Source organism: Leptopilina heterotoma, unplaced genomic scaffold (assembly GCF_015476425.1).
Source record: "Leptopilina heterotoma isolate Lh14 unplaced genomic scaffold, ASM1547642v1 Lhet_158, whole genome shotgun sequence".
In the NCBI taxonomy this organism is placed as follows: Eukaryota; Metazoa; Arthropoda; class Insecta; order Hymenoptera; family Figitidae; genus Leptopilina; species Leptopilina heterotoma.
This window is the reverse complement of record NW_025110872.1, coordinates 343,666-365,681: the sequence shown is the minus strand read 5'-3', so window position 1 is coordinate 365,681 and position 22,016 is coordinate 343,666. Positions and strand designations below refer to the sequence as shown.

The 22,016-nt window shown below is 22.8% G+C and overlaps 2 protein-coding genes across 4 annotated transcripts in view; one reads left to right on the top strand and one right to left on the bottom strand.

The window, feature by feature from the left end:
* The window catches only part of LOC122498730 (101 kDa malaria antigen-like), a 101,046-nt gene that overhangs the window by 23,129 nt on the left and 55,901 nt on the right, over positions 1-22,016 (top strand). The window contains exon 2 of the mRNA XM_043606611.1: positions 20,578-20,651. The gene's annotated coding sequence lies outside the window, so the exon portion shown is untranslated. The remainder of the gene's footprint in view (positions 1-20,577; positions 20,652-22,016) is intronic.
* The window catches only part of LOC122498729 (ATP-binding cassette sub-family G member 4), a 28,196-nt gene continuing 13,042 nt past the window's right edge, over positions 6,863-22,016 (bottom strand). For all 3 annotated transcript variants that reach the window (XM_043606607.1, XM_043606609.1, XM_043606608.1), the window contains 10 exons: positions 19,288-19,405; positions 14,783-14,972; positions 14,107-14,252; positions 12,386-12,624; positions 10,284-10,577; positions 9,046-9,200; positions 8,776-8,944; positions 8,591-8,691; positions 8,153-8,491; positions 6,863-7,149 (listed from right to left, as the gene is read on the bottom strand). In XM_043606607.1, coding sequence (XP_043462542.1) covers positions 6,991-7,149; positions 8,153-8,491; positions 8,591-8,691; positions 8,776-8,944; positions 9,046-9,200; positions 10,284-10,577; positions 12,386-12,624; positions 14,107-14,252; positions 14,783-14,972; positions 19,288-19,405 — 1,910 coding nt within the window. In that variant the 3' untranslated portion in view covers positions 6,863-6,990. The remainder of the gene's footprint in view (positions 7,150-8,152; positions 8,492-8,590; positions 8,692-8,775; positions 8,945-9,045; positions 9,201-10,283; positions 10,578-12,385; positions 12,625-14,106; positions 14,253-14,782; positions 14,973-19,287; positions 19,406-22,016) is intronic.

Sequence of the window (22,016 nt, the reverse complement as noted above, 5' to 3'; positions counted from 1 at the left end):
TTCGTTTATCTAGGAAATTTCAAGGTACGAAAAACTTTCAGTGAGAAAGTTTTTTATTACGATACGGACAAGTTTTCTCTAAAATTTTATTAAAATGATATGGATATTTACAAAGTTATTAATGTTTAAAGCGTATGGTGCGTCAGATTTCTTGCGCCTGGAACGCATTGAGTCCCAAATTGTTCGTTTGCATGGAACATATTAAGACTATTTTAGTTTATTCATTTGTTTACTTAAAATAAATACAATTTTTATTAAAGTCACTGATAAATTTTTGCAATATTATTATTATTATTAAGAAGTAACCAATAATAATTAGCCAAAATCGTCTGGAAATAGTTAAAATTTACTGACATACAAATAATTAGTACACAGTTATTTTGACATAAATGTAATGTTAATTTAACTAATAAAAGTTTATTGAGAATAGTAAAAATATTATTATTTTAATTTTTGACTGGTTTTTTAATATCAAAGTAATTATTTTTCAATAATATTTAACTATGGATTATGACGATTCATCTAACTTTATATAACAGTAGCATCAGTTTATTTATTCTAACATGTATTGTACGTAAAGATATATGAAATTATTTTTAAAAAAATATTGCAGAATTATTCGCAAAATAAATTGTACAATAATTCCATATTGTATTTAATACTTGAAGTTAAAACAATTTTTATTTTATTTATATCTGTATTTTGGCAAACATTTTCATACAATAGATTTTTTTTTGTTATCATGTGCACTTCAAGGAAGTAACCCTTTTTTATATGCTATTTTTCTCAAAGTTGTCATTTGTTTTTACTCTACGGAAAAATATGGTGTCCAGATGAGTCGCGGTTGCCGCGACCGTTGACTGCAAAAAAAAGGGTTCGGTAAAACCCAATACAATTTTCCCAGGATTTCGAGATTTTTTTATCACAATTAAGGAAATCGATATCTTTCTCCAAACGGACAGGAGTTTTTTAATAATTATTTTAAAAACATTAAATGTAGTAAACGAGATCATTTTGACGAAGAGTGGAAACCTTGAACTAAATGAAACAAGAAACTTAAAAATAAGAAATATTATTTTAGTTGACTTTTGTACATATATAACAAAATAAAATATTTATGTTAAAAATAAATTTCAATAAATTTTATTATATATATATTGACAAACACATTTTTAACGCGTTGCAAACGAACAATTTGGGACTCAATGCGTTCCAGGCGCAAGAAATCTGACGCACCATACGCTTTAAACATTAATAACTTTGTAAATATCCATATCATTTTAATAAAATTTTAGAGAAAACTTGTCCGTATCGTAATAAAAAACTTTCTCACTGAAAGTTTTTCGTACCTTGAAATTTCCTAGATAAACGAAGCGTTGAAAGTTGAAAAAAAACATTTTTTGCAATGTCTTTCGAAAAAATTAATAAACTTTTTATTAATTAAGATTTTGAAGTTTTAAAAATATAGTTGGTTTCAGGAAACCTTAATCTGTGAGTTTGTTTTTGTTTGATTACAAAATATGAAAAATCAAAAACACCAGCACGAGTTAAAGACGTAAAACATTTAAATTTTTTGGTTTTCAAAAATTTAGTTTTTTCTCATTATTTTATAAACTAAAAAAGATATAAAATTATTTCTTAAAGAAAAAAGATGCGCATTTTCATTGTGTATAAATTTATTTCATTGAATTTGAAAATTGAAAATGTTTTAAAATCACACTATTCGTCAATACTTATACGTGAGAATCCACGCGTATCCCCTTTTAGAAGCCGTCCCCTCAATTGAATTCTTTTGACGAATTTAAAAAAAAGTTCTAAGAATTTTTTCTAGGAATTTGATTAAAATTTGATTAAACATAATTGAAATTCTGCGATGAGTTTTATTATTTATGAAAATAATTGAATTCTTAAAAGAATTTTATTAATTATGAAAATAATTGAATCACAGTAAAAATTTTATTATTCATACGAAAATAATTGAATCCCCGTAGAAATTTTATTATTTATGAAAACAATATTGAATGATTGCGAAGAAATTTATCAAAAAATTTGATAATAATTGAATTTCTTCGAAGAATTTATTATTTTTGAAAATAATTGAATTTTTGGGAAGAATGTTATTTAAATTTTTATTTATAAAAATAATTGAATATCTTTGAAAAATTTTGCTGTTTCTCAAAGTAATTGAATTTTTTCAAGAATTTTATTAAAAATTTGAAAAATAATTGAATTTCTAAGAAGAATTTTAATATTTATAAAGATAATTAAAATTTTGATGAGAATTGTTAAAAATTTTTGAACATAATTAAATTTTGGAGAAGAATTTTATGACTTTTGAAATTAATTGAATTCCTAAAAATAAATTTATTATTTACAAAAATAATTGAATCTCCGTAAAAATTTATAAATAATAAAATTGCTGTGAAATTTTTATTATTTTTTGAAACTATTAAAAGTTTGTGTAGAATTTTATTAAATTTTTGTTTAAATAATTGAATTCTTTTGGAAAATTTGATGAAAATAGTAGATATTGAAAATCATTGATAATTGAGGAAAATTTTTGAAAATAATTGAATTTCGGAGATGAATTTAATTATTTCTAAAAATAATTGAAATTTTGACGAGAATTTAAAAAAAATTTTGAACAAAATTGAATTTCTGCGAAGAATTTGATGACTTTTGAAAATAATTGAACTTTTGCAATCATTTCTAACTTTTTCAAAATTTTCAAAATTATATCGTACAGTTTACGAACTTTTCATCCTTTTTGAATGAAATTACGGACTTTACGGGATTTACGGACCTAGTTTGAGCCCTGAAATTGTGTAAAGATTTAAATGTCCCGATTAAATAAATATTTAACAGTATTTATTTATTTATTTATTTATTTATTTATGATAAGAAATAGATAAACTTTGGGTAATTTGTACTCATTAGTTACATTGTAAGGCATTAGACAAGAATAATAATAAAGAAATGAAAATTTTTCATTTAGATGTAAACAAAAGTGTCAGCAGAGTTTATGAGTAGTGTAATGATTGTGTCATCATACTATGCGGTAATAATTTAAATCAAGTTCGCAAAAGCGACGTGATGACTTGATCCATTCTTTTTTCATGCAATTTTTTGAGTGAGATTCATTTCTAAATAATAATAATATACAGCATACAATAGTATGCTCAGACGAGTTGACAACAAATAACTACATGATGAATGGATGTTACTTTAATTTAATTGTATATGTTTATATTTCACATTACGTGCCATTTGTTGTTTGATTATAAATGTTAAACACATGTTAAGTGCTAGGTGATGAAAATTTTTATTTTTTGCTCAAGTTCGCCTATTCACCTTATATGTATATATATGACCTAAATATTTTAACTTTGCTTTTGTTTCTTTACTTGCTTTTGACCCTTTTGACCAAATTTTTAAGTCTTATTTATTCTGAATCTTCCAATTTTGGTCTAAATTTTGAAGTTTACTTGTTTATCTTGAGTTAAAACTAAAGGTTATGTTAAATTATTAACCTTAATTTTTATCTTAATCTAAATATGTAGTTAAATTATTTATTGGAATAAATTTCGAACTAAATCTGAAGGTTAAGTTTGCTTATTGACAAAAATTTTGTTCTAAATTTTAAGGTTAAATTCCCCTTTAATTTTTCGTTCGCCCCTTTATTTGTGACCTAAATTTTAATAAAAAAATTAAAGAATTATTAGGAATGTGATTTACGAATTGTTATATAAATTTTAATGTTTGGTTTCTGGATCCTCGAATTTACTTTGTTCTCTTTAAATTTGAATGAATAGTGAAAAATCAATTTAATTAATTTAAATTAGTGTGAATTTCCACATAGAAAAGTAAAAAAAAAGTAAATTCAAAATTGAGACACAAAAAATTAAAAAGGATCATTGTTTACTTGTGATGAAAATTTTTTATTGATGGAGTGCGATAAGTTTTTCTTTTACCGTTATGAAATTATTGAGAGAAAACGGAGCGAGTACAGAATGATCGATTTTCAATAGTACAAGTTGCAAGATTTCTCTACTGTGCAAAAGGGACGAGTTTGTAAATAGAAATGGGATTTTATTTTTCTTTGAAAGTCCGCAGTGCAAGTCATTATGTCATCAATATATTTACGACCCACAGTAGCTCGTAGCTCGACCAAACCTGTGGCAATCAGTTTATCGTTGAACTTGAACGTTACACTCTAGTGCTAGTAGTACAACTGGTATAGGAATAAAGTCGACTATCCTTATTGCCAAAGGCAAAACCTCTAAAATTAGACCTCGTTAAATTCTACTCGCAGGATGCGTTTTAGTTTAGAAATTGCAGTGTACTTTGAAAACGGGTTTATCTTTTTTTAAATTTCCTCATTAGACAGTTATTTAGTTTGTCCAGGATCAGTATTCTTATGGAACTAAAAGAAAAATCGTTTTTCTATATGAATTAGAATTTAAAGAAAAAAAATGTTAAATTGGTGTAGAGAGTTTTTCTCTTTTTATGCTATGCAATTTTTATAAAAATTGAAAAACTCTTTTATAAGAGAAAATTTTTTGCAAATGAATGAATTTTTCGGAAAATTTAGGTTTTACATGTCATTTAAATTTAAGCTATAAGTTATTTAAACAATTACAATTATTATTTTCATTATTTTTATCGTTTCATAGTTTAGGCCAAAAAATCAAAATTGCATCCTTTTTTAAATTAAAATAATTTTGAAGACAGTTTTTTTTTAATTTGTCATCATATTATATTTATTATTATTATAATAATTGTCTCGACGTTTCGATGATAGCCACCATCTTTTTCAAGAGAAAATATTCTAAAATTTGAATTGTTTGGAAACTTTCTAATTGTATATAATTGAAAAACTATTATTTTTAAAAAATTATTGTAAAATATATTTTTAAAAAATTAATTTTAATAATTTCCTTATTAGAATTTTTTGAAAATATTAAAACCCTTACAAATACATGGACAGATACAATCATTATAAAAAATTGAATTTCTGTATTTAAATAATTAAAAGAACTTTCGGGAAATTAAAAGAAAATTTAATTGCGATTTAGTGATTAAGTTTAATTAAAATATTGTAGAAAATAATTGAATTTTGCAAGGATTGTATATTTGTAACTTAAAGGAAGAATTGGATAAACAAGCAACCAATAATAAATTTTCTGTAAAATAATTTTATTCGTAACAAATAATTATTATTAAATATATGACAATCATTTGTGACAATGAAAATAAACGGTTATTTAAATCAATGACAATATGAAAAAGCTTATTTGCCGCATTTATTGCGAAACGATTGTTTAAGATTCGATGTAAAATCGCTTTTTTGTTTATTATAATATAAAGATTCTTATTGTATAATATTTTTTTTATTTTAATATATATTTTTATTACAATATGAATTTATTTTTTTATTATTCATTATAATTTATATTTTTGTATAGATTTCTAAAATAAATTTTCTAAATTCCCTTTTAAGGCACAAAAGTAAAATTATTGCATGTTTGTAAATTATTATTTAATTATATTGTTATTTTAAGACTATTATTAATTTAATTAATAATAATAATAATAATAATGTTATAATAATAGTGTAAAAAATAATAATATTATTTTACAGTAATATCGAAATTTCATTAATCGTCAATTTGTTTACAGTAAAATTTCATACAGTTAATAATTCTCAATTTACAATAAATTTTTTATTCAATATTACCGCAAATTGACTAATTTACAAATAAGAATTTATAAAAAAAACTTATTAATTTACACTAAAAATAAGTAGGTATAAAGCTTTACTTTACAATATTTTATTTATTTACTTCGTAACTATCTCTCTTGTAATGTCTAATTTCTTTCAATTTTTTTTAATTTTCTTTTTTCCTGTGTTTTTTATTTTTTTATTTTATGTAAATGTTTAACAAGTTATAAACTTATTATTTTGAGGCTCTTAGGAAATCACTTTTTTATATAAATTAAACGTGTCCGATCATTGCAATCTTTTTCCTCTCATGTTGTCATGCTATATAATATTAAATATTGTTCAAAAAATTTTATTTATTTCTATATAAAAAAGCCCAAAACTACACACATTTCACTTCTGGCAAGACAGAAATTCATTTCTGCTTTTATATTATTACTATTATTATTAAGAAAAAAAATCGTTTATGAAATCTTTGTTATAAAGTTTTTCGTTCCCATTGCATTGCATTTCTTTACCACTCTTTCTCTCTAAAACTCACAGCCATTGATAGACGAATTGTCAAAAACAATGATAAAGCACAAATTTTTATGGAATTAAGGCCCCATTGTGGAAGAAAAGAGTTAATAGTTTTTTTAGTTTCAAAAGGCACAAAAAAATTTGCCAAATTTGTATATTTTAAAATTAAATTGGAAATAAATTTATGAATTGTAAATTTATTTTTTTGGCATTGGCGAATATTTCTTTTGAAATAATGGCCAATTTGGAAAATTAACTTAAATTTTTTTAATTAAAATTAGAAACTTATTGTTTTTTAAAATGAAAAATAAATATTTTACAGTATTTAATTATTTATGTTAAAATTACAAAAACTTTAGAATTATTGTGAAGAATAAGAAAAAGTACTAGTACCCTCAGTAATTATCATTCTCTCTGCTCCCTTAATTAATGATAAATAAATTAATTACATTATGTTTTATAAAAAAATGATTCTCATTAAAATTTGCATAAAAAAGTATGCAAAAATATAAAAAAATTGCCCTTTTTATAAATTATCTAGCGAGATCTTTTGAGATTTTTTTTTCATTTAAATTCTCGTTAATTTTTTTTTTCTTTTTGGGAAAATTTTTTAATTTTCCATTTTCTTTTTTCTGTTGTTGTTGTTGTTATTATTGTTATTTCTTTAAGGCATTCTTTTTGTGTATAAAGAGCAAAATTCTCGAAAAAGTAATCATTTTTTCCATAAAATCGGAATTTTTTTTGTAAAATTATCGAGCACTTCTTAGCTTCCAACGTAGGAAGAGATAAGCGGAAATTCTCAGAACAACAAAAATTAACAGTAGAGCAAGAATATCGAGCATGAAATCCGCGTCCAACATGTCCAAATTTTCTAGTGTTGTTTTTGGATCCTTGAAATGGCAATAGATCTGTGAAGAAAAGGAAAAAAAATTAAATTATTACAATTACTACAAAATTAAATTATTTTCAAAAATTTTACTTAATTCATAATTCAATGATTTTCAATATTTACTATTTTAATAAAATATTACAAAAGAATTCAGTTATATTTAAAATAAATTAGGGTTAAATTCTACGTCAACATTCAATTATTTTCATAAATAATAAAATTCAGTTTCGAAATTTAATTATATTCATAAATAATAAAACTCATTGTAAAATTTCAATTATTTTTCATATAATTTTAATTGAATTCCTCCAAAAATGCAATTATTATTTTTAAAAACAGTATTAAAATTCGTTGAAGGAATTCAATTTTTTAAATATTTGTATTTTTTTGATAATATTTATTTAATTGAATTAAAAACAATTGATATCTTGCAAAGAATTTTACTATTTATATAAAAATAATTGAAATGTTTCGAAAGAATTTATTAAAATTTTAAGAAATACAATTAAATTGTTATGAAGAATTTTATAGAAATATTTGATAATAATGAAATTTTTTCGAAGGATTTATTAAAATTTTAGAAAATAATTGAATTCTTTCGTGAAATGTTATTAACATTTTTGAAAATATGAACAGTAATAATTAATTTTATACATAATAAGTGAATTTTTTAAATTTTGCTTATGAAATTATTTAAAAAATTTATATTTGAAAATAAAAAATTTTGTAATTTGCATAACAATAATAAATTGAATAACATTTGGTACCTAGTAAGTAATAATATAATATACAATCTATCTAAAGATACCAAAAAACAAAAATATAGACATAAACAAAAGACAACTTGACATTGTGTGAGGGACAGAAAAAGTGAATGAATAAAAGAAGATTCAAATTATTATAGTTGATTATTAATTTTAATGATTAATTTTTCATTTAAATTTAGAAGGGGAGAAAAGAGTAATATAAATTAATTAATTCTTGATTGATTCTTGAAGTATATATAAATCATTACTCATTACCTGGTAGCATTTTAATTTCGCCCGATCGGCATAAGTGGCGAGGGCAGTTCCTTCGAAGCCATAACGAATATAACTGAGATAAGTGATCCATCTGAGATAAACGGGTATTGCATCGAAACTGACGAAAAATCCTGAGAATAATAGGAAAGGAACCGACATCACTGGAGCGAGAAATACACCATTTTGAACGTTCATTGCCGCTCCAACGACTAGACCCACCGATTGTGCAACGAAGGAAATTAATAAACAGGCCGAAAGGAACATGCTGAATCTCGATAATTCAGGCAATTGGCTCGTTAGGAAGTAAACTATCGTCACGTAAATAACGCAAAAGATAGCCTGGAATAAATAAACAAACATTTTATTAGGTATTTTATTGAAATTTTATTGAAATTCCGCAAAAGAGGGAAAATTAAATTTTAATTTATTTCTCTTTACCTGAAAGGGAATATCAGAAACGGTGATTGCCAAATAGTAGGCTTTCAGCGAATACCATCGATTGAAATTTTCTTTTAGAAGAACAGGCATTTCCAGAGGAACTAAAAGATTTAAATTTAAAAAATTAAAATATTTAATTGGAAATAATAAGAATATAAAAAAGGGATTTATAATTAAACACTTACACGAGAGAATGGTAATTGTCATTGAAGTGTACATGAGAAAGAGCATGTTGAAGAAAAGAAATCCAAGATTACTGAGTACTTTTGCGCCATCGTTTCCGATGTCGTAGTAAAGAGCGCCAATTAACAAACCAACGAGGATGTGGGCAAAGAGCCTAAGATACATTAGTGTCTGAAATTGAAGAATTCAAATTCAAAATTTAATTAATGCGAAATTTTAATTATAACATTTTTTAATTTTATAGACTATAAAGTTAATTTATATTTTTTTACCCAATCTCTCCGGCTGAAGAGCAGCGTTCTCTTGAGAACAATCCAAAATTGTGTAAATTCTGAGGTTGGATATCTTTCCGGAGTTACGACAATTGTCTCGTCCAAAAGATTAATGTTATCCTTCTTTTCTACATCGAGACTTATCGATACATCATCTGGGAGATAGAAATTTATGTAATTAGTATCAATATTTATAGACTCGACAGGAAAAATTATACTCAATTAGGTATTTTCATAAATAAACAAATTTTCACTGGAATTCAATTATTTAGAATTATCCACATATTTTTCGAAAAAAAATCAATTATTTAAATAGATTTTTATAAAATTCTTCGTAAGAATTCAATTATTTTTGTAAATAATAAGATTCTTCTCAGGAAATCAATTTTTAAAAAAATTTTAATAACATTCTTTGCCAAAATTCAATTCAATTCAATTCAAGATTTCAATTACTTTTGTAATTTTCAGAAATAGTTAAATTTCAAAAATGTGTTACATTGAAATCATTTGAAATATTTTAGTTCCTGTAAACAAAATAAATTATAAAAAAAATTGAGTCATCAAGTTTAATTTTTTGATAGCTACTTTTTTACTATACCTACGAAGAGAAAATTATATTAAATTTTGTAAAAGTATTTCACAATTTGGGAAAAAATGCGACAAATTGAAATTTTGATATAAAAAATACTAAACTTTATATAAAAACTTATGTGAAATTTAGTATAATTTCGGTTTGTTGCACTTTTTCCCAAATTGTAAAATACTTTTACAAAATTTAATATATATTTTCTCTTCGTGTACTTTTTTTCTATCTTTAAGCTACTTTTTGTTACTTTTTAAAATTTAATTATTGAGTACGAAGCCTGATGTTAATAAAAAGAAAAAAAAAAGTATTAAATTAAAATATTATCAGTATTAAAAAAATGAAGTTACTAACAAAATAAATCTTTTATTCAAATAATCTTTATAAATATAAAGATTTTTTTTAACCACAACTTACGTTTATAACTCTGATATAATAGAATTGAAATATATTCAAAAATAAATTATACAGTTCATAGAAAAAAAATATTAAAAACCAACATGTGGTATTTAGAAAAAAAGGAAAAAAAAACTTATACACAAGACAAAACAAAACAAAACAAAAGAAAAAAACTTGTGTGATTAACGACTTTTGTTGAAAATAAAAAATTTTTTATATGCTTATATGTAGTAGTAGTAGTAAAAGTAAAACGTACTTTGCTTAGCAATGTCGTTGCTTGCGTAGTTTGGAATCATTCCATTACTCTCATTTGTTTTTCTATCCTGAAACTTGTCTTCAATATTATTTGCGTCATTCTTGTCCTTGATTTCAGTGATTTTTGCGCCAATTTCCGTATCCTTTGGTATCTCTGACACTGCCAACGAATTATTTAATGCTTCTTTTTCGTCGGAAAACGAATAGCCACGGCGAACGTCTCGTTTACCATTTTTAATTGCATTCACTAGGTTTTTTATGTTGTTTCCATATTCACCACAAGACACCTCAATTACTGGAAAAAAGAACAATTTTTATGAGAAACTTTCTTTTACGAGATATCTTTTAATTATACACCTTGGAAACCTGGAAAACATGGAAAACCTGGAAAAGTCAGGGAATTTTCATCGAAATCCTGGAAAATTGTTTTCTAAAGTTATTGTGCTGTTTATTCTTGAAATCTAATTTCAATTCATTATTTCAAAATTAATTCAATTTTAAAAGAATTGCATTTACAATTTTCATAAGTAGATGAACTTTAAAAGATTTTGATTAAAGAGTTTGTAAAATTTCAATTTTAAATGAATTTAATTAGAAATATAAAAAAACTTAAATTTAAAAAAAAAATTTAAACTAAAATTCTTCTGAAATTAGTTAAATTTTTTGATATATATTTAACTAGTTTTATTAAAAATAATGGATTTATAAAAGAATTTTAGTTAAAAACACTAAAACAAATTGAATTTTGAAGCAATTAGAAATGATTGCAGAAATTCAATTATTTTCAAACGTATAATAAAATTCTTCTCAGAAATTCAATTATTTTATAAAATAATAAAATTCATCGCAGGATTTCAATTATTTTAAATAAAATTTTAATTAAAGTTTTTTGAAATAATTTAATTTTTTAGATTTTAATAAAATAAATTCTTCCCAAGAATTCAATTATTTACATAAATAATTCTTCGAAAGAATTCAATTATGTCGATAATTAACAAAACTCTTTCCGAAAATTAAATAATTTTTAGGCATTTTAATAAAATTCTTTGCAAAATTGACTTATTTTCATAAATAACAATATTCATCGCAAGAATTCAATTATTCTTAAAAGTAATAAATTTCTTTTTGGAAATTCAATTATTTTAAAAAATTCTAATAAAATCGTTCGCAAGAATTCAATAAATTATTTTCATAAATAATAAAAAGCTTTTTAGGACTTTAATTATTTTTAAAAAATAATTAATAAAATGCCACAAAGCCATTCAATTTTTCTCAAAAATTTTAATGGAATTCTTTGCTACAATTATTTATTTATTAAAATTTATGTATTATTTTCAATACATTTTTAATTAAATTTCTTTAAAGACTAAAATTATTTTTAAAAATTTTAATGAAATTCTTTGCGGAATAATTCAAATTTTTTTCAAAATAATTTTAATAAAATTCTTTGCAGAAATCCAATTATGTTTAAAAATTAACAAAAATTTTCCTCAAAATTTCAATTATCTTTATAAATAATAAAACTTTTCTCCGAAATTCAATTATTTTCAAAACTTTTAATAAAATTCTTGTCAGAATTTCAATTATTTTCAATACAATTTTCATCAAATTTCTCGAAAAATGCAATTATTCTTAAAAATTTTATTAAAATTTGTCAAGAGAATTCAATTATTTAAAAATTTGTTGATAACATTTTTTTTAGGAAAATTCAATTGTTTAAGGGCATTTGAATTATTATGACGTTACAATTTTAGAACGCATTCTTTGCACAAACTGTGACGTCATAATGATTCAAATGCCCTTAGTAAAATATTTATTTTATAGTTAAATAATTGAATTCTCGTAGAAAATTTTCTGATAAATATTGATTTAAAATTGAATTTCAAATTAAAATCTTTGAAAATTTGAACGTTTCATATACTTTTAACCTGGAAAAGTCAGGGAATTTGAAAAGGGAACAAATTTTGACTCCTAGGGGAAAAAATGCCCTTTTTCTCCCCCCGGAGTCTTTTAAGAATTTTTTTAAGACTTGAAATAAATTGACTAATATTTAAAAAAAATATTTGTAATTTTTTTCTAACTTATAAATTGTTGTTTACTTACTGAAAGATGCCGGATTGTGATAACTGGGACAATTGAGATTGAGACTTTTTAAAAATGGAACTAATTGTGATGTGCAGCCTTGATAAACACATTGTCCCTCCGCCAAAGTATAAAGAGAGTCAAACATTTCAAAAAGTCTTGCGCTGGGTTGATGAATAGTGCAAATAATTGTTCGTCCCCCACGTGCCAAGGTTTTTAATAACGAAATACATTGAAAGCAGGAAGATGAATCCAAACCACTAAAATCAAATTAACAATAATATATTCAAATTCAAGGTTTATGACTTGTGACATTATTTCTCTTTTTAGAAAAAAACGCGATTAAAAATTCATTCAGAAGAGGCAAAAAGAAAACAATAAATAACCGCGGAAGGTGGCCATGAATTTTTTTTAAACTTCTTAAAATGTCTAAATTTTTATTTACGAGTTTGTGACAAAAGTTCAAGACTTTTTCAAGTTGTTAATGTTATTTCCGTTTTTTAAATAGGAGGGGAGTTTTTGTGTAAAAAAATCAAAATAGTTAAAAATTGAAAAGGTTTAGTGAAACCGCATTCAAGGATGGAAAAGTGCATTTTATGTTACGGGCGATTAGTAGATTGCTTGATTGCACCAAACAATCTCTGGTTATCCTTGGAAATCAGAAGGCAATTTCAGAGTCTCTCGATCGTAAATTTTTTTAATTTTAACTATTTTTTTCTTTTGTATATAAAAAATTTATATAACGAAATAGAAACAACTGATTGGAAATTATTACCATTATAAGACTATAATTAAACATTTGAAAGTAAAGACTAATTTTCTTAAAAATCAAAAATGGAAAATTTTACCTACAAATTTGTAAAAAAAATTTTCGGGTTATTAATTATGGTTTTTTCGTTTCGAATGTCTATTTCGACATAAATGAGAAAGTTGTGGCGAACGAGATTACGAGAAACGTTCTGAAACTAAAACTACGCCTGAGAATTCTGCAAAATGCATAATTTTACTCCAACTACTAGTTTAGAATACTAATAATCGAAAAATGACTCAATTTCAACATATATTATTTTTCTTCTCGACAGTTTTTTTTAATGGACAATAACTGTTCGCATTAAAACAGAGAGAAAAAATGTTTGATTGCCTCTTTTTTTTAAATATTCTCACTTTCTTCATTTGAAAATTTACATAGTTTCAAAATTCAAGACAAAGAACAAACGTCAGTTATTTTTTTCATATTCAAATTCTCATTCCTTTTTGAGAAAATTTTATCCAATTATATTATAATTTAATCGTTTGCAGGCGTAAATAAATTACTATTAATTTGTTATTGGAAATTTTCTTAATAACGTTTTTTTTTAAATTTAAATTACAGTTAAGGTAAATGTACATAATTACGTGCTAGTACATAATTCCGCTATCTTTGCAAAATTTAATTATTTTTAAAAACTTTTCCTAATTCAATGATTTTCAATATCTACTATTTTCATAAAATTTCCAAACAGAATTCAATTCTTTACATGAATAATAAAAATTTTTCAGGAATTCAATTATTTAAATTGGAATTTGGATAAAATGAGTCGAAAGAAATGAATTATTTAAAAAATTTTATAAAATTCTTCGCAAGAATTAAATTATTTTAACAAATATTTAAATTAGATATTAATATAAAATCAGAAAAATACTTTTTTTTTGAGTATGAAAATTTTTTCAGTAGTGTAATTTTTTTTGCATGGAATATTTACCTAGTTGGCTCGTCGAAAAACATGATAGGTGGATTATTAACTAGTTCTAGTGCGATGGAAAGTCTTTTCTTTTGACCGCCACTTAAATTCGAGGTCATTGTTTGCCGATGATCTGATAATCCTAGAGTGTCAAGAATTTCCTGAATCTAAAATAATGAAAACGATATTAAAAACAATAAAACAGGGAATTTACATTTTTACGATTGGAATTAATTTTTTTTTTTATTTAGAATTATTCCAAAGTTGGAAATAATCTAAAAGGATTTTAAAATTAAAGTAAATAAATATTTAAAATTTTTAAATTAAGCTAAATGAATATAAATTAAAGTAAATAATTAAAAATGCTAAAATAAAATGGAACAAAAGTTATCATTTTTGCTTTAAAATTGAAATTTTAAACTAAAAATCATAACTTTTGTTCCAAAATTAAAAACCTAAGGAGATTTTAATTTAAAGTAAATAAATGTAAATTAAAGTAAGTAATTAATAATGTAAAATGAAATCTTCAATTTTAAAGATAAAAAAGTATGAAATGAGCAAAAATGATCTTTAATTTTATTTAATTTCTTACTTTGAAATTTTAGTATCTGAGAAATTTAAAAAATAATTTTCACCGCTTGGGAGAAGTGCTATGTAGTGTAGAAAACGGTAAATGTAATATTTACAGTGATCTTACCATTTCTTCTTTCTCTGTTCGTGAAACATGAGAGCCTAGTTTGAGACTAGAGGCGACCTTCATTGCTTCCTCGACAGTAAGATTGCCATGAAGTTGATTGTCTTGCATTATGTAGCATGACAATTTTCTAAAAGCACTCAAATTCCTCTCGTGACCGTTCATTGTGATGCTGCCTTCCGTTCCAGTAGTTCTGCATGTGAAAAACAAAAAAATAATTAGTACAACTCTTTTTTTTTTTTTTTGACCAAGCAATAAAAAAAACTACTTCTAACAAAATTACTTAAGAAATTAGTAAAAACTATTTTTTTCTGCTAATAATTCAAAAATTAATATTAGGCTCAGCGTTGGTCGCACTCGTTAAGGCGCACGTTTTTAATACGAGTTGGGTTTTTGCGTTCGAATCTCCCCAGAGGTTTCAAATTTTTCCTAATAATAAGAAAACAAAATGAATGATAAAAATTGAATTCTTTTTGGGAAATTTTATTCAAATAGTAGGTATTGAAAATCATTGAAATTAGAAAAATGTATTTTATTTTTGAAAATAATTGAAATTAGGACAAGAATTTTTTTGACATTTATGAAAATAATTTAACTTTGGAGAAGAATTTTTTTATTTATAAATATAATTGGGATTTTTAAGAGAATTTTTTTTCAAATTTTGAACATAGTTGAATTTTATAAGAAGAATTTTATTTTTTTTTAAATAATTAAATTTCTGCAATTATTTGTAATTTCTCCAAACTAGAATTTTTTTAGTGTTTTCAACAAAAATTTAAATTAGAAAATTTTTAAATTCTATTATTTTTAAAATTGCTAATTTTACTTAAAAAAGGTAGTAAGTATTTCTTTCTCCTTTTTCATTGTTTAAAATTTTCTATAGAATGCGGCAATTGTTTTTATTTTATTTTTTTTTTTAATTAAACATATCTTTGAACTTGGGAGGATTAAATGTCAAGTGGTTAGGAGTTTTATTATATAAAAACAAACAGCAAAAGTTTATATTACTGAGGTCGTTAAACCGGTTTAATGCAATCCTTAGTGTGTGTATTTGTGCACATTTGTGTGTGTGTGTGTGTGTGTGGAAAAAAATATCAAAAAGCAATTTTAGAGACGATCGTAAATGTTTTTTATACACTTTTGAAAAAAAAGTTCCTTTTGAATTAATCAGATAAAAATTCAAATTCATTTTTTTTCCTTTTTAATTCAAGTGGTCAGTCTAGTCTTTATAATAAAAGCAAATTTTGTGAGTTCGATTTTTATTTTTTTTTTGCTGTATTTTTTTATCAATACAGAAGAATGGATAGAAAAAATTATGGACAATTTTAATTTAACAAATTTTATTAATAAAAAAAATTATTCAAATTTTAGAATTAAAACTTATTTGTATTTCCAACGTGGAAAATTTTTAAATAATTTAATTTTTGAAGAACTATCAAAGAATTATTGATTAGTAATTATTTAATGAATAATTCTATACTTAAATATTTCAAAAATAATTGAATTTCAAAAGGTTTCAATTTTAAATTTTAGAAAATTTGATTTTTTAATGAATTTAACTGGAAAATTTTAAAGAACTTAATTTTTTGAAAAATTTTAATTCAGATTCTTTGGAAATTACTTTGGAAATTACTTAATTATTTCTAAAAATTGAATTGAATAATTGAAGAAATAATTGAATTTGAAATTTTTAAAAAACTTATTTCGAATGGAAGAAGTTAATCATTTTCAGAGTGAATCAAAGTATCTTTTCGGATTTAAAATTCTGTCTGGAAATCATGGAAAAGTTTAAAAAAAATAGAATCCTACCGAAGATGCAAAAAATTTGAGGTTATGTTAATAATTTTTGGAGTAAAAATAAAGAAGTAGAAACAATTATTCTTACAAATTATTGAAATTGAAATTGTTCGTTACATCCGAAATATTCCATAAAAACAGGTTTTAAATTTACATCAATAAAATTAGACTTTTATTCAAGATAAATCTAACACAAATATAAAACCTATAAAATTCAGTTTGCAACTTTCTTGGGAGCTTTCGTCACATTTATAGATTGAAAAATGATAATAGAATTGGAAATTATTTGAATCATCCTCCGATTGCGAAAGTGTAAATTAAATGTTTTTAAAAAAAGGGGAAAAAAATTCAATTGAATTCGCAGAAAAGGTAAACAGAAAAAGATTATTTTTTTCCGAACGCACATCATATATAATATCGCATCGAGAAATCGCCTTGACACTATAGAGTGACCTGTGACGTAACTTTTATACTTTATGCAAATCAAGTGGAATTTAATACCGGAATATATATGTGGAGTAGTTTTCCTGAAAAAACTTTTTCGTTTTCTTTTCTTTATTTGATTTTGTTTTATTTTTATGCAAAGTATTTATAAAAAAGAAACATTATAATTATTAATATACATTAAATCTTTTTCGCATTTATTAATAGCATGTATTAATAATAATAATAATAATTGAAAACAAATTTAAAACTACAAAAAAATGTTAATAATAATATTAATAATAATTAATCGCAGTATTAATAGTAATGAAAATAGCAAATAAGAAGCAAAAAAAAAGTAGAAAGTGGTCCAAAAAAATTTTTAAATAAATATAATACAGTCAATGATGTTATTTTTACTGTTGCGTAAGCGGAAGAAAGTGAAATTTTTCCATTGAATTAATATACTTTCATCTGTTTAAAGTTTTTTTGGTGTCAAAAAAAAGAGTGGAATTTATATTTTTTGTCAGCAGAAAATACTTTTTGCGTGTCGTGACTAATGTTTGTTCAAAATTTCCTTTTCGCCAAATTTCTATTTTTATGAATCTTCACTTATAGTTCGAACTTTCATTTAGCCGAATTAAATGTAATAATTTTTATTTAGATTTCTATTCATTTATCAGATTGTGTTTTCGAATCGAAAAAATTATTTTCATTTGCGGAAATTAGAATTTTTGCGAATAGAGAAAAATTTTGACGAAAAAGAAAATTCTTAAACAATAGAATAATGTTATTTATTTTCACTTTTATATATGTGAAGTGAGAGTTTTTAATTATAAATGTCAAAGCGAATTATCGCATGGCACAGTTTGATAAGTAATACCGCATCATATGTGAACTACTGACATATTAATTTCTTCAGACTCTTAATTTGAATATATTCGTTGATTCAAAAGTGAGAAAATATTTTTTTCTTTTGTTAAAAAATTTCATTTAGAAAATGAAACGGAATGAAAAATATTCAAATTTTTATGTAACGAAATTATTTTTATATATTTAACCGAATTTTTGAATTTATTTTCCATTTCGCCTAATACAGAGTTTTTTTTAAGGATATCAAATTGAGACAAAAAAAAAGTATCAAAATAACTAAGTATCAAAAAAAAGAAAAACTCTGTACAGGGAAGAAAAGAGCTTTTCCTATAAAATTAGGTTTTAAAAATTTTACAGGAATTGCTCAAAAAATGTAATTATTCTTAAAAATTTAATTTCAATTCCTCGAAAAAATCAATTATTAAAAAAAATGTTTTTCTTAAAATTCTTTCGAAGAATTCAATTATTTACGAAAATAATAGAATTTTTTACAGCAATTCAATTATTTTAAATACAATAATTTTAATTAAATTATTTTGAAATAATTCAATTATTCTCTTAGGTTTTAAAAAAAATTCTTCCCAAGAATTCAATTATTATTTACATAAATAATTCTTCGAAAGAATTCAATTATTAAAGATAAATAACAAAATTATTCCCGAAAATTCAATTATTTTGAGGAATTTTAATAAAATATTCTTTGCAAAATTCAATTATTTTCATAAATAACAATATTCATTACAATAATTCAATTATTTTAGAAACAATTTGCTATCCTTAGAAAAACTGTGTAGGGAAGAAAAAAGCTTTTTCGAAAATTAGGTTTTAAAACTAATTTAAAAATTATTCTTTTAAAGAATTTTTAATAATTTTTAAAGAGTATTTAAGTAAATCAAATTCCATAAAAATGAAAAGAAATTAAAATCGACTTTGAATTTATTTTGCATAATTTTGATTTTGAAAAAGTGGTATTATTAAAAATATTAATATTCATACAGTAGTTCTTTTCTATTATTATTATTCACCAGAGATGCCACGCGCATTAATTAAAAAGTAAAGACTATTAAATGTTATTTGAATTTTCCAAGTGAGAATACTTTTGTGGTAATAAAAGTGGATTTACCTGATGTAAATATTGACCTTTTGTTAAACAAGTTGCAATGAACAATATTTCTCGCAAGAATGTTTGAAGATCAGTCAAGTACTTTGTACATCTCATTAAGATTTTATAATGTCTCTTTTCTCATAGGTACATTTATATTAATTTATTTATATTATTTAACAACATTTATATTATTTAACAATAATTCCCACCCTCCTCTCCAAAAAAGAATATTAAACATTGAAAGTATTTTTGAATTTTCAATTAATCAATTACTATTAAAAATTAAAATTAATTAGAAAAAAAGTCTCACTTGTATCCTGTCAGGATGTTAAGAAGTGTCGATTTTCCAGCCCCTGAAGGTCCCATTATTGCTGTCAACTCCCCTGATCGAAGTCTTCCACTGACAGATTTGAGAATTGTTTTGACATCTAAGAAAAAAATTGAGAAAATTAATACTTTTGATTTAATAATAAATTCAATTATTTTTCAATAAACGCTATTCATTTTCTTATGAATTTACTATTGATATTCATTTTATTTATTAAATTATAGTAAATCAAATTACAATTATAGTTAATAATTAATTTTTCTTGGTAATTTATTATACATTACTTTCTAAATTTGAATTAGTAGGTAATTAATTATACATTAATCAACTTTCGTAGTTAATTAAATACATTTAAATTAATTATACGTGTTTAGCTAATTATTGAATTAATTAGTTTAGCTATATTATTTACTTATATTCCTAAAATGGGTTCATTTTTATTTTTTTCATTTTTTTTTTTTATATAAAAATTGTGAAGTATTTTAAGTCTGCTGCATTTATTATAATTTAACAAAGCCTCGTTCGTTTAAAGCTAAGAAACAAAGAGTGGAACTGATGCGTATATATTTGAAAAGATGTGCAAAGTCCAAGACAAAATAATATTCTTCAATCGGATTATATAGATGAAGAGTCGATGTTTTAGGAAATTTATTAAAGGAATTAATTAAAAAAATATTTATTTATCCTTAAAAAAAACTTTTATATGAAAAAAAACTTCTTTCTTTTGAAAAGTGTAAAACTGAATCTGAATTTATCTTTTTCTACATTCTCATAAAAAAATAATAAAAAGTCTTGTTTTTAAAATGAAACGATAGAATTAAGAATTCATTTTTTACTTTTCAATTATTAAATTTTGTATTTTATCTTACATAATTTGTTATCTTTTTACTCATACATTCGAGAGATTTCATTGTTTTCTTTATTAAAGTACAAGGTTTTAAAAATAATATTTAAAGTTATAAAGAAAATTATAATAGTTATAAAAAAAAAATTCAATAAATGAAGAAATAAAATTTATTTATTTATTTAAAAATTAAATTAATTAAATAATTGAGTTATCATTTGCTATTGTTTTTTTATCAAGTCGGATGAATAAGGATGAGAAAGTTCCTTTCCCTTTCTAAATTTTACTTTCGATTCAAAGGTCAATTTTCGAGTCGACACATGAAACAGAAAGCAAAGAGACTTTTATATTTTCATAGAATTGTGTTTATTGTTATTTTCAAAAATCTATAATAATAATAATAATACATTTAAAATTTATTGTTTCAGATAAATGGAGTAAATCATCAATCATTATTATTATTATAATAAACCTCCCTGAAGATGAAATGGGAATATTTTGGGTGAGTTTTTATTTTTTACTATAATTACTGTATCTTTTTCAAATTTGTTTATTTATATCCTTCCTTGAAGTCCATAAAGACCTATGTTACAAAAAAAAATTTTTTATTTTTCATGATAAAAAAAATTGGAGAAAATTTTAAATGAATGTTAATGTTGCATATTAACGATAATATTCATAATATGTATAAATTTTTCGAACGCGCCTAAAACATTAGGAGAATGAAACAAAAATCTATCTCGTGTACAAACACTAAAATGATTCATTTCCTCATCGGAAATGTAATCTTTAATGCAAAACGCGTAACCTTCGTTTTCTCATATTCTACTCAAAAGTTATTTTTTATTTTCTTTTTTTTAAATTTTAGTTTAAATTTTGATAATTCTCCATAATTACCTAATTTTTTTTTTATTTTCACAAATTAAATTTTCCACAAGAATTCAATTATTTAAAATAAAATTGTCATAATAGTTATTAAATTTCGAAAAAATTGATTATTTAAAACAATGTTTATAAAATTCTTCTAAAGAATTCAATTATTTTCAAAAATAACAAAATTTTTCCCAGAAATTCAATTCTTTTTAAATATTTTCATAAAATTTTTCGCAATAATTCAATTATTTTAATGAATAATAAAATTCTACTCAGGAATTTAAGTATTCTTGAAAATTTTAATAAAATTCTTTGCAACTATAATTATTTCCATAAATAATAAAATTCATCGCAAGATTTCAATTATTTTTATAATAGAATTTTACAAGAATTGCTAAAAAAAATGTAATTATTCTTAAAATTTAATTTCAATTCCTCAAAAAAATCAATTTTTTAAAATTTTTTGGAAGAATTCAATTATGAATTTACAAAAACATTAGAATTTTTTGCAGGAATTCAATTATTTTCAAATATTTTAATAAAATTGTTCGAGATCGAGAGATGTCAATTATTTTAAATACAATTTTAATTAAAATTTTTTGAAATAATTAAATTCTTCTTTTAGATTTTAATAAAATTCTTCGAAAGAATTCAATTATGTCGATAATTAACAAAATTATTTCCGAAAATTCAATTATTTTGAGTCATTTTTATAAAATTCTTTGCAAGAATTGAATATTAGCAGGATAAGAAAGAAGTAAATATTTTTTATGAAAATTAGGAAAAAAGTCAGGTAAATAAAATATAGTCAGTTTTATGAAGTTTCTAAAACAAGTTTTTTTGGTCGTCAAATTCAATTTTTCGAATTAGTAACTGACTTTTTGCTTTTGAATAAGTAAATAGTAAATATAGTTTTACTATAATAAATATAGTGATTTTTAAAGCAGAAAGTCAGTCACTAATTGAAATTACTAAACATTTTTACTGATTAAAA